We start from the raw sequence: 14,144 nt of genomic DNA, 5'->3' as shown, positions 1-14,144 counted from the left end.
TTCGTGAGTTATCTGACTGAACTGGCCACAGTGGCTCAGGGAATCAGAATTCAACTTCTTGAATGCCAGTATTTAGGGAGAAATACCTAGCTTAAAAGACTGCCTGGCTAGTTGGCAAAGTAGCTCGACCAGTCATATCACCAGCATATTGCTGTTGGCTGTTCATTTCAAACTCTGAAAGCAAGCAAGTATTAAAAGTAAAGCGAACAAACGGAAGAGGAAAACGCTGGCGTGGATGTCTCACCAGGTAGGTGAGGCGTGTCACATATTGCTTGTCGGCCTTGTCTCCAGTGCTGATGCTCATTGTCAAGGACAGCGTGTCTCCTACAGACAACGTCTCAGTCGTTGCAGAGATGTACAGGTAGTTCTGCTTGCTCTCACTGAAGGGCTGGAAATGAAGCACGTTGAAAACATTCTTGGCCTGTTGCTCCGGCTTCAGATGTGCTTCTGTGGTCTCAGCCTAAAGGCAGATTCAAACAAAACAAACAAAAGATTGTGTTAACCCATGAAAACCGGGAAAGCATCTGTGTCCTTTTAGATTGAGCTGACAATAAACTAGTCGTCACTTTCTCGTTATTTTCTCCCTATTGGCTAAAGGCCAGCCAATGAGGGGTCGCCAATGGCTTCCCATACTCTGAACCAAGCCCCCAGAACCGCAGTAGAACAGTGAAGCTGCCGTTGCCTGGTGGTCAAATCTGGGATTGCAAGACTTCCGCATTTAAAACGATACTGCGCATGCTTCTATCGTCTGAACCCCCCCCCCACCCACGCACACACCCACGCACACAAATAGCCTACATACAGACACACAAAAAGGACACAGAAAGACATAGACACACTTGTTTTCTTTATATTGGTAGCCAAGCTGTAAATGACATTTCATGTCAGTCTTATTTTTCTTAGAGCCTGTTTACCTACAAGTGCTGCAGTGTTCCATTTCAATCATTTCCTGGTCCTACATGTGCATCTAAGAAGAAATTCCTCTGAACTGATTGACAAAAATCCATGTATTCATGTTTTTTGCACACACACACACACACACACACACACACACACACACACACACACACACACACACACACACACACACACACACACACACACACACACACACACACACACACACACACACACACACACACACACGCGCGCGCGACGGTACTGACTGAGATGATGTGAGAATTCAGCTCCTTGGGCATGTTGATGGAGGTTTTAAAGGTGCCAGAGGTGCCAGAGGTGCCAACAATGGGTGTGTCCAGGTGACTCAGTTTGACCGCCACATTACGAGCCGGGGAACCATCGTGGTTGCTCACTTGCATCTGGACATGAGGAAGATCAGGAGATTTTACTTACTATAAAACTCTATTGTGTAATTTTATTTTGTGAATAAAATGTTATTTTGTCCAATCTGTATGGTAGAGAATGTTAATACAATATAACGTATATATATTTTTAGTTTTTGTCGCATTCCTAAGCCAATAATTTGATGACCAGCGGACCAGGGAGTGGTTCCGGTAGGAGACACAAAGGAGACTCTTTTTAGCTGAATTCCAATACCCCAAATCTCGACCACTCGCTCACTCCCACTCGGTCACTCCAGCTTGACCCGGATATAGTTTGGTCCCAATTGGTCATTTGCTTTTTGGAGGAGCCGAGTGGAGTCGAGTGGAGGAGCCGAGTGGGCTCTCCGAGTGCGCATGGAGCGAGTGTACATGAAGTGTACGCTCGACCACTGTTCACGTCTCCTCGCGGAAGACTTCCGCATCACGCGGACACGTTTTTTTCCTTCTCCCGTGACGTATCCATGGTCCTCCTCCACATGTGGCCACACAAACACTGCTTGAAACCTGAAACCATGCGGAAAACACCGGCCCCGAAAAGATATGCCAGGGACCCCCCCATAAGAGAAGATTTTTACGGCCATAGCAGTGATTCTTAATCATTTTAATTTGAAAGATCCCCAGTTTTTATATGGATTAAGCCAAGGACCCCCATTTCATAAAATGTTTATCAAATGGACGCCCAGTCTACACTGTAGTATCATCATTGTTAATTTAACTCTGAGGGCACAAATGGAAACAAATGGACCCGTTACATCTCAGAGGCAAATATCAGACTTTTTTACTCCACTACAATTATTTGAAAACTTTAGTTACTAGTTACTTTGTAAAACATACATTAACCACTTCAGACTAGGCTACATATACTTTGGCTATTTGAAAATATTATTTTGCATAATCGTCATAATCGTTTCCGTGTTGAAAAATCATCATACATTTTCAAATATATATAGCTGATCTATAAGCTTACAGCACGTCACTTTGTGGCGTGTTGTAAGCTTGTATATCGGCTATTTCCGATATTTCCGCTATTTTAACTTTTATTTTTTTATATAAAATTATATCTTTGTATATTTAAGTTATTTGTCATATCTGCCCTGTGCAATATTTGAATACGAAGCCTAAAAGGCAAACAGAAATTACATTTCTATTCATATGTTCCAATGTTCAATGCTTAAATTTGTTATCGTGACAGCCCTATGCGCAGCATGTTTATTTTCTTCCACATCTCCACGGAAATCTAGACATTTACTGGTCTGTTTTCCTACATTTACAGTACGATCTGAATGCCATTTATGCAGGATCTTACTGCGATGTCAAAGGGCATGCCCGGCTTGAAGAACTTTGACGTGCCTCTGAAGGATAGGACATAAGGAGACTGTACGATCTTGATACCCGTCTTCTGACCCTCGACCAGGTCACTGCCTACAGAGGAGAAAAGAGAGAACTTTATATTCAGCACAGGTCGGGGTCACATAGGCAAATATTTCTTGACATGTATATATATATATTTTTTAATAATCTTGGTTAGGCTTTATTCACACAAACATACCACACATTAGTTTTTCTTGATTTTTCAAACACTGCCCTCATATTACAAAAATACCAACGTTAGTCTGTTTCTCCAAAAGAAAAAGAAGTAGAAAGAAAGCTTCACTTTCCTACGTTACTGAATGCATGGTCAGGGACCACATGCAATACCTTTCCGAACCACCAGACCACTAAGGGAGCTCTCGCTCTCTCTCTCCTGCATCCCACACAGTGTGCTGGTGTTTATTCGTCCGCAGGGCTAAAGGGCATATTGATGCATCTCTGTGTACACAATTTGACAGTCTGACTACAGCCAGGAATGTCCAAGCACCGAGCAATATGAGTATTGCCTTAAATTAGAAACCAATAGGCCCGGACAGCTGGTGTAGTAGTCCGAGTACCTAGGCTGCTAATGACAGCGTGACGCGCGTCACGGGTTTGAATCCCGTTCCCGACGACCTTTGCCGCGTGTCACTCCCCATCTCTCTCTCCCCATTTCCTGTCAGTCTACTGTATTCTGTCAAATAAAGGCAGAAACCCCCCCAAAAAAAGAAGTGACCAATCAGTTTAGAGATAATGTATTACTTGTGATAGTATTTTACAGTACTTCATGACCGCCCCACCCCTCCCAAGTGTTATCAATTCCAACCACAATCTTCTACTGACGCAATTTAAAAATGTCACTGCAAATAAAAGCGATAACCTGTACGAATGAGGCACAATTTACGGTATATGAATAGTTTGATGAGAAATATTCACCATTTATATCACACTCAATGTATGTTTATTGGCATGTTGTCTACGCAGAATGTAAGATTGTTCAACAGTCGTCTTTTGTTGTACACTGTGGCCCCATTTCCTCCAACTTTGGTTCTAGAACTGGTTCCGTTCTAGATTCTTGGAACCTTGGTGCTTTGATGGAACCAGCTGCGAACCAGCTTGCGTTTCCACCAGTTTTAAGCACCGGTTTTAGGCGCCCGCCTGTGGAGCAGGAGTCCCCAATGGACCCTTCACTAAGCCCCACCCACTCCACTCTGTGACTGGTGGTGCGAAGTTAGTCACACCCAGGCCTGGCAGCGCCTGGCAAGCTCCTCTTCTCACCCATTGACTTGCATGTTAAATGATGGCTTTTCCCCTTAAAAATAATCGATCATTTCAGGATCAAGAGCTTCAAAATATCTTCTAAATCTAGTCAACAAGGCCTGCAGTAGGCTATGCACTGGACAAATGTACATGACATTATTTCAATAAACTAAAAACATGGGAAATGTTAGAGGGAGTAATAGCCATGGATACACTGTCACGACAGTCATGGATGAACTTCAACCTGGTGTTTGCACTTTCTCCATTTATGGCCCGCACATCTACATAAACGTTCATATTTCAAATATAAAGTGCTTATCCCATGGCCACGGATGTTACATTTATGTACGGGCTCTCAGAAGTACCCGTATCATCCGTAATGTTCAATAAAAAGCATTTTAATCTGATCGGTGGCCATTTTCTCCATATGCTTTCAACTGAGCGACCCTATCGGTTGGTAGGTGTATTGCACTCTGAGAAAATGGCCACTGATCGGATTAAAATGCTTTTTATTGAACAATACAGAATATACGGGTACTTTTGAGAGTCCCGTGCATAATTGTAACATCCGTGGCCATGCGGTAAGCACTTTATATTTGATCTGAACGTTTATATAGATGTACGAAGTCTACGAACCGTAAATGGAGAAAGTTCAAACACCAGGTTGAAGTTGATCCATGACTGTAACAGGAGTTTTCATGTACCGCAGGGTAAGACTGCAGTAGCAGTTAATAAATAAACAAACAAATGAATTAATATACTTTAACGTGCGGATCCGAAACAGGCAGCGCTGTGATTCAGAATTTTGTTACGATTACGGTGATTAGTAGCCTATTATTGACACCACCTGGGCGAGTGAGTCGTGTAACTTTCCTGACGTTAAGCTGTGTATGTGTTCAACAACACAGCCATGCAGCCTTGCAGTTTAAGTGCAGATTTCAGCTTGGGAAAAGCAGCCTCCAACGGACTTGGGTACGTGGTTCATAGTCACCATTGCGTTATCGTGGTATTCCTATTCTTGCTATGTTGCAAATGATTGTGTGTGTGCGGGCGAAATAACATTGACAGCTATGGCAGGCGACGAAAGCTTGCCAGACCTATGCCAGGCTAACAACGGTTGCTAAGCTGGCATTGGACAATCGCTTTTGGGGTGGGGTTTAGCGAAGGGTCCATTGCCCCAGGTTCGATTCCAGGCCTGGCCAACAATGTGTTGAATATGATCGGTTGAACTGTCCATTTCACAGGGGAAATTTAATCGACAATGGCAGATACAGTTTCCCTTTTTTAATGATGATTTTTCGCTTGCTTTTGCCATTGTTTATATAGAATCTGCATCTTCCAACCTGTAGAATAGTGACACGCCCACTTTGGTACCCAGTTCAGGGCAAGAAAAAACAAGTATTTTTTGGTTCCAGTTCTGAACCAACTTTTAAGGTTCTGAACCAATTCATTTTCAGTGGAAACACTCTGAACTGGTTCAAAATTAGGCGGCAAAAAAGGGGCCTGTGTGCTGTCCTGCTTGTGGTTGCGCTGAATTGCCAAATACATTTCTTATGTTACTTTTAGACTGGTGAATAAAGTGTTTGTAAGATAAGTGTTGTTTTTTTATACTGGTACCTCACCAATGCAATCGTATTGCATTGGTGAGGTAAATATTATTTTATTTCGTAAATATTATTTTATTTCAGTGGTTCTCAAACTTTGCAATTTCAAGGACCCCCATAACTCTGGGAGTGTACGAATGTAACCAAATGGACCCCGTAAGGATCCATTTGGTTCCATGTGTACACTCTCAGAGTTACAGACACGTAATTATTTTTGGAACCCCCTCAAGAAACCCTGAGGGTCCTGAACTCCAGTTTGAGAACCACTGCTCTATTTTACCACATTTACACATGCAGTGACATTAAACCCACCCATATCTCAATGCTCTTACCAGTTTTAGTGAGGACAGAGGCCTTGACGTAGATGGAGTTGCCCACCAGTGATCCGATGTTTGGGTACGCTGCCTTGAGCTCGTCAATGCTCAGTTTGACCACTCCACCATCCAGCTGCAGACAAGATGCAATCAGAAAGGTGCATTAACCACAAGAACCCTAATAGCCGTACACCATTCTAGGGGGCGAACATTCGGCCAAAATAGCCAATCTAGCTTGTAGATTGGCGAACAGATTTGGAGAGGGAAAAAAGAAGCTGACCAAGGGCCCTATCTTGCCTTATGTCTAAACCTTTTTGGCATTTTTTACTATTTTGAAAAACATTTTAAAATAGTTCAAATAGCCGATCTACAAGCTCACAATGTGTCGATGTAGATCGGCTATATGATTATTTTGTGTTTCATTCGAACAAAGCTTACATAATTGGGTTATCACTCATTGTAATTATAGCAGAACGTATAGCAGGGAATGCATTCACATTCAACAGTGTATTGGGCTGCAATTATCAATCACTTTGTTAGCGAATATTCTATCGATTACTTTTTAGGCGAATATTCGAGAAGCGTGTGTTTTGGATCATCAACGTGAAGAAATAGATTTGTTTCTAATTTTATACTTTGTCGTAAGATCTTGTGCAAAAATTCCAAAATGTTTCGGTATTTCTATTATCTATGCTTTGTTTTTTGTTTTTAAATAATCGATTAGGTTTATTAACTGTTGCACCCCTAGTTGTGTGTTGTCACAAAGGTCATCATAGCTGCTAAACTGTGGAATGCAGCAGTTACTTACATACTGTACATCATAGCTGCTATAGCAGGTAGAACCCAGTTAAAGCCCACATGGGCAAACCCAGTTAGGACCCACCTGGGACCCACTGACATTGCCCACTTGGGGCCCATATAGTTCAGCCCATCTTGAAACCACATGGGACCCTCGTGGGCGTGCTGGCTGGGTAAACTGTGGGATGCAGCAGTGACTTACGTACATCAGTGACACGCTTTACAGCTGGCAGCCTTCTCATCTCCTTGTTCACCTGCACTCCAAACACCACGTATGCTGTTCCCTGCACTGGCTCTCCATACAGGTACCTGCAACGCACGGCACCAAGACAGCACCTCAGTCACACTGGTAATACTGTCCGACTTCAACGCTGGCTCAATTGGCTGTGCATAAATGTGGTCCTGGGGCTCGAGAAAGGTGGCATACCCGTTTCCTGTTCCAGTTCCTGTTTCCCATTGCTTCGTTTGATTGGCTCAGCAGCAAATTTTGTTTTTTGAACCGGAAACACATACAGTATGAAGGTGTCATGTATTTCCTCTGTGTGTGTGTGTGTGTGTGTGTGTGTGTGTGTGTGTGTGTGTGTGTGTGTGTGTGTGTGTGTGTGTGTGTGTGTGTGTGTGTGTGTGTGTGTGTGTGTGTGTGTGTGTGTGTGTGTGTGTGTGTGAGACAGACCTGGCTTGGATCTCCACCTCCAATTCAGTGTCATCCAGGCTGAAGTAGGACGTTTTGGGACTCAAGGTAATGTTGAAGGCAGGGAGCACTAAAACAAGAAACACACATACGCAAGCATGTATGCACGCGCACACACACGCACACACACACACACGATGCAGTATTTTAAAAGACATTAATGATCCTGATCAATACTATTCATTGTCTATTAACAGCATTGAACCATGAACCTTGAACCTTGAACATAAACAGACCGTTTTCCCGTAAAAGGTTTTACTTTTGATTTAGATTTTTTATTTTCTCCAAAGTCATTCAAGATTCAAGATTAGAAAAGCTATGAAAGACTTGCATAATTCATTAAAATGTCATTGAACTTAAGTGAATAATTATAATGTTTTTAATTTTACATATTTTTTTCCCCACAAATGTTCAAATACACCAATAATAGCACATCTACAAGCTTAGCTCACAACGCTTCACAATGGGACACATTGTGAGCTTGAATATCTGCTATTTTCCCTATGAATACAGGTGTACATTGAGATTCTGACCTGCCCATTGGTGTGCCTTAACAAAAACGTTTGAAAACCACTGCTTTAAGGTGAACCATCAATGATTACTGTCCAACTGATGACATGGTAAATATATATTAATCAATGCACACAAACTCAGGTACACATACACACACATACATATGCAAAATGTCAACTTTCAAAAACAAATGGAGGCCCCAGTCTGCTGGGATGTCAAGTTGGCCTACCATATTTCTTCACTTCAAACTGGGAAGTGAAGGTGTTCTGTGGCCAGTGGTCAAACTTAGCAATTACAGTCCATGTTCCTTCACTGCCAAAGAAAGTCAATCAGGTTAGAAATGGTGCAAATAATTACATGTAGAAAGTAAGTGTAAGAGTGTTACTTGTTAATGCGGTGTGTTGTCACCATCGTGAGTAAATGCAGTGGTGGAAAAAGTACTCAAATGTTCTACTTAAGTAAAAGTGTCGATACTGCAATGTATAAGTACTCTGTTACAAGTAAAAGTCTGGAATTCTAAATTTACTTGAGTAAAATTACAAAAGTATTGGTATCTAAATGTACTTAAAGTACCACAAGTAAAAGTACTAAAATGTTTGAAAATAGCAGATCTACAAGCTCACAAGCTTGTAGATTTGTTATTTTCAAATAGCCTAGGTATACAATAAGGCTAAAGTGGTTAATGTATGTTTTATAATTTAATAATTTATATCTGCAAAGTAACTCGTAACAAATGTTTTCAAAGAATTGTAGTGGAGTAAAAGTACAATATTTGCCTCTGAGATGTAGTGGAGTAGAAGTAAAAGGATAGACAATTCGAAATACTCCGGTAAAGTAAAAGTACCTCAAAATTGTACTTTAAGTACAGTACTGGAGTAAATGTACATGGTTACTTACACCACTGAGTAAATGGCACTGAACTGGAATAAATGAGAAAAGATTTGGAAGGTGTTGTTGTGAGTCAAGCTAGCATTCATCTTACGTCACAAGCTCAGAGAGAAGGAGAGTTTCAACGAGGACACCTCCAACGGCTCTGCTCCTGTAGGTCTGTTTAATCACCACACCTTCCGCATTCTGACACACACACACACACACACACACACACACACACACACACACACACACACACACACACACACACACACACACACACACACACACTTTGACTTTAGTGTTATATTCTATCCAATCGAGGAACAAGGGAACTGAAAGCAATCTGTGATCAAGTTGAAAATGTATAATTCATCATCAGACACCTTGAACTCCATGGTGATGGTACCGTTGTCGGCCTTGAAGGTGTGTGTTGATACGAACGCCCTGCATCGCACTGGAGAGAGACACAAACAGAGAGACCAGGGGTAATCAATGTGTGCATACTATAACTATATGGTTCATACAGGGACAAATTCAGTCAGTCTGCTCATTTGTATGTCCATGGCAAAAATTACATTTTGACAAAAATGTCCACCACAAGCCAGCATGGCGATAAGAGACGTTCACTTTCGAATGACACTCGTAAAAACTCTTTACTATTACTGTTTCTTCTAGGGTTCAATTTGTAAAGAATAAAGTACAAATAAAACAGGGGGGGGGGACATTTAGTAAAAATAGTAAAAAATATCCAAGCTCACAACACCTCACACCACCACGATGCATTGTGAGCTTGTAGATCAGCAAAAACAAAAATCTAATCAAACCAGTGGGGGGGGGGGGGGGGGGGCGGGGGGTGACTTAGGGATGGGGGGGTGACATCAAAAAAAGCTAATTGAACCCTGGTTTCTTCCATCTGGTGTCATTCCAACAACACTCACCGGTATCTCCGGGCTTATAGACGGGCTTGTCTGTTTGGATGAAGATGTAGCCAGAGTGAAAGGACACCATCACGACCCGCTCCTCCACGTGGTAGAAACCAAACTCCACCTTCAGGCGCACATACTTGTTCTTGTCGCCGTCCCGACCCAGCTGTTCCGACGGAAGCTGGAATGAGATTGAGAGTATAAGGGGAAGTGGTGGAAAAAGGACTACATTGTTTTACTTAAGTAAAAGTATCAATACTGCAATGTAGAAAAACTCTTTTACAAGTCCGGAATTCAAAATGTACTTGAGTAAAATTACAAAAGTATTGGCATCAAAATGTACTTAAAGTATAGCTAGGGAATTTTAGCAAAATTTTTGGACCATCTGTGAAAAAATGTACTACCAATAGCTTTCTTCACCAATGTGTTCTTATAGGTGTCTAGAATCACCTCTCAATTTATTTAAACCCAACTCCTCGTGGAAAATCCTGGAGAGCCAATCAAAGTTAAGGAGCCCAGAGGGCTTGGGTGAAAAATATGAAAAGAAATAAAGGTCTTGTGAGGTGTCTAACTAGGGGTTTTCAGGGGTACTGAATCCATTCCAACCATTATTTTTGAGTAAAAATGTCTCCCTGGCCATCTAATATTGGTATATTGGTTCTTGTTAGTGTATAATCAGTGTATAATCAATGGTAGGGGATTGGGGTGTTGTTGAATTGATTCTATTCTGAAAAATAAAATAAAAATATTGCTAAACACTTGATAAGAGTGTACACCTACTGTACACATGCTCAGTGGGATACACTGTCTGCATGTGGGGAAGGAGCGGGAGTGTTGCATCCTGGAAAATATTTCTGGACGATTTTAAGGTACGGTAGTTTATCTACTTTTTGGCATTTATTTTCCTCTGCTGGCAAAACTTTTGATTACTGTGAATTTAGATGTCAATTTGCTCTAGCCTATTGCTTACATTGAACAACCATTAGTTAAACAATCATGACACTTGTCTTTTAGTAGACAACATGGAAGAGGATTCTGTAGCTTGTGGCTTAAGGTGCTTCATCTGTGGTGGTCCTGAGACTGAGATTCAAAAGCTCTCAAAAGTCACCCAAAAAGGCTATGCACAGATTTTGTCTTATTCTGAGAGTGTGGATGATGCAGCATTAATCAGAAGACTACATGAGGACTGGAAAAACTGAGATGACCCCAAACTAAGATACCATTTGGAATGCAAAACCGAGCTATACAGTCGTGCAAGAGGTATATCCACTGGAAATTGTACGTTTTTTTCACTGTGATGAAAGTTGCCACTTGCAGATTTCAATCCTATTCTATGTTGTGAGTGACATCATAATTTAATAAAAACTTTAAACATAATCTATTCTTTAGAGCAAGATGAGCAAGACCAACGGCCAGGCAGGAAGAAAAGACGCAGGGCATTGTCTGGGTCAAGTAGTTCAAGTGCTAGCTGGCACACTTGATCTACCATAATACTTGCATCCTTTGCAATGAAGGTATCAATGTTGGCACATTGAAAAGAAACCATGGCAAGTCTTTTGTATGTAAGATTCAAATGAATTTTGATAATTGTTTTTCTTGCTCCTCATTGTAGGCTTCCACTCAAAGTAAAATAATTTAATCATGCACATACTGTATGTGGCTACCTTTTATCCAGACAGAGCTCGGCAGTATCGTGCACCTGATAATGTCTGAAGCTAAACCTGGCCCTATTTCACATCAGGTCACTTAATGACAAGTCTTCCTCTGTAAATGATATCATCTGTAAAGAGAAACTAGATATTATCTTTTTAACAGAAACTTGGCTTGGATCTGATGGAGCGGTGCCCCTAGCTGCAGCATGCCCACCAAAGTACAGTTTCATTCACTCAGGACGTGAGGGAAAAAGAGGAGGTGGTCTGGCGAATATCTTTTCTGACACTTTAAAATTCAAACCTCTGCCAAACCTCTGCAGTTTTAAATCATTTGAATACCAGGCCACCATATTGGAGAGTCAATCCTCTGTGCTTATGATTAGTATGTATCGACCTCCAAAGTGCAGCAAAGCCTTATTTCTAACAGAAATATCAGAACTTTTATCTATCTGTTCCACTAATTATGACAGAACTCTGATTACTGGAGATGCTAATCTACATGTTGACATTGTTTCGGATGTTGTGGCTATGGGTTTCCTACAGTTACTGCACAACTTTGACTTTATTCAACATGTTGTTGGGCCAACACATAAACATGGCCATACCCTGGACTTGGTGATCACTAAAGGTTTGAATATCACTGTTGACAGTATTATTGATAAGCCCGAACTAACAGACCACTATTTATTGTGTTTTAATATGACTGTCTCTGATCTAGGGAAAAACAATACAGAATATACTATAAAAAAACGTTTTTTTAGCTCATCTGCAGCAAACGAGTTTCCTCGTCATCTGGCGTGTGTGCAGGTGCCCCCCCTACTTGATGCTCCCTCAGTGAATGATATGGTTCAACATTTTAATCTCAAATTAGAGTCAGCTCTCGACATAGTGGCTCCTATGAAAACTAAAAAGAAACTTAACTCTAGAGTAACACCCTGGATCGACACGCACATGCGCTCACTCAAGAAAGAATGTCGTAAAGCTGAGCGAATTTGGAGAAAAAACAAACTCACTGTCCACCTAGAGATCTTTAAGAAGTCAACAGTGGCCTATAACAAAGCACTGCGCTTGGCAAGGCAGGCATATTTTTCACGCATTATCAATGACAACAAGCAAAATGCCAGAGTCTTATTCTCTACCATTGAACATCTCTTAAACCCCCCCCAGGCTTACAAGGAGTCGCTCCCTGCTTCTAAAGCTAAGTGTGATGAGTTCGCATCCTTTTTTGAAAACAAAATTTTTAGCATTCGAGCTGGTATTATAAATGCTGCTGCTAGCACTGCAAATGCGGCAAATGGTGCATGGTGCAAAAATGTAGATCCCTCCAGAGGAAGCCTAATATCATTCTGCGCAATTAATGAAGAGGAACTCCGTAAAACTATATCACAGATGACATCATCATCTTGCTCACTGGATGTAGTACCCACCCCGTTTCTCAAAGAGGTTTTAGACAGTGTTATTGGAGATATCCTAAGAATTGTAAACAGCTCTCTACTTTCAGGCGTCTTTCCAGACTCACTGAAAACGGCTGTAGTCAGGCCGCTACTCAAGAAACACAACCTTGATCCATTGGTGCTGGGTAATTATAGACCAATCTCAAATCTGCCATTTTTGGGCAAGGTCTTAGAAAAAACTATCTTTCATCAACTGGATGTGTTCCTACAGAACAATAAGGTTCATAACAAATTCCAATCTGGCTTCAGGAAAGGTCATAGTACAGAAACAGCACTTGTAAAAGTAATTAATGATCTAAGGGTGTCCGCTGACGACAAAAATGTATCTGTTCTCCTACTTCTTGACTTAACCGCTGCTTTTGATACGATTGATCACACAATTCTACTACAACGTTTGGAGTACTGGATTGGTTTGTCAGGCACAGCCTTGTCTTGGTTTCACTCTTACCTAACAGGCAGAAGCTATTTTGTCAGTCTAGCTAACTTTGACTCAGACAAACACAACATCTGTTCTGGTATTCCACAGGGCTCAATTCTGGGTCCCTTATTGTTCTCCCTGTATATACTACCGCTGGGAGAACTCATCGCCGATCACGGAGTGAACTTCCATTTCTATGCTGATGATACCCAGCTGTATCTTTCAGTAGCTCCAGACGACCCCTGCGCTCTAGACCCATTGTTGACCTGTCTGTCCAGTATAAAATGCTGGATGAGTGAGAACTTTCTTAAGCTAAATGAGGATAAAACAGAAGTTCTCATAATTGGCTCCAGTGAGCAGAGAGAATCAATAACAAGTAGACTTGGTAACCTGGCTGTAGAAAGTAACACCACAGTAAAGAACCTGGGGGTGATTATCGATTCTGAATTGAATTTCAATACACACATTAATCATGTCACCAAGATTGCTTTCTTTCATCTTAGAAATATTGCGCGAATTAGAGACTATCTGTCGTTAGACGATGCAAAGACGCTGATCCACGCTTTTGTTTTCTCTCGGCTTGATTACTGCAACGCACTCTACTCTGGCCTGCCAAAGAAAACAACTGACAGATTACAACTTGTTCAAAATGCGGCAGCCAGAATTTTAACTAAAACCAGGATGAGAGAACATATCACTCCAGTTCTTGCTTCACTACACTGGCTCCCGGTTGTTTTTAGGATTGATTTTAAAATTCTTTTAATAGTTTATAAAGCTCTAAATGGTCTGGCACCTACCTACCTCTCTGACTGCCTAGAGAGATATGTTCCAAACCGGGCCCTCAGGTCTTCAAGTGCTGACCTGCTCGAGGTGCCTACAATGACATATAAAAAATACGGTGAAGCAGCATTCTGCTTTTACGGACCGACAGTGTGGAATAAACTCCCATTA

The 14,144-nt window shown here is 41.5% G+C and overlaps 1 protein-coding gene across 1 annotated transcript in view; it reads right to left on the bottom strand.

The window, feature by feature from the left end:
* Nucleotides 1–14,144, bottom strand: part of LOC308096281 (venom factor-like) — a gene marked incomplete at its 5' end in the record, with an annotated part of 38,495 nt that overhangs the window by 18,518 nt on the left and 5,833 nt on the right. The window contains 9 exons of the mRNA XM_080443665.1: nucleotides 245–460; nucleotides 1,167–1,319; nucleotides 2,650–2,765; nucleotides 5,890–6,004; nucleotides 6,876–7,005; nucleotides 7,343–7,430; nucleotides 8,103–8,185; nucleotides 9,128–9,200; nucleotides 9,685–9,850. Coding sequence (XP_080299791.1) covers nucleotides 245–460; nucleotides 1,167–1,319; nucleotides 2,650–2,765; nucleotides 5,890–6,004; nucleotides 6,876–7,005; nucleotides 7,343–7,430; nucleotides 8,103–8,185; nucleotides 9,128–9,200; nucleotides 9,685–9,850 — 1,140 coding nt within the window. The remainder of the gene's footprint in view (nucleotides 1–244; nucleotides 461–1,166; nucleotides 1,320–2,649; nucleotides 2,766–5,889; nucleotides 6,005–6,875; nucleotides 7,006–7,342; nucleotides 7,431–8,102; nucleotides 8,186–9,127; nucleotides 9,201–9,684; nucleotides 9,851–14,144) is intronic.

The sequence above is a fragment of the Gymnoscopelus braueri genome (assembly GCF_963280865.1).
Source record: "Gymnoscopelus braueri genome assembly, chromosome: 2".
Taxonomy (NCBI): Eukaryota; Metazoa; Chordata; class Actinopteri; order Myctophiformes; family Myctophidae; genus Gymnoscopelus; species Gymnoscopelus braueri.
The sequence above is the reverse complement of the archived record's forward strand: the minus strand, read 5'-3'. Positions and strand labels throughout refer to the sequence as shown.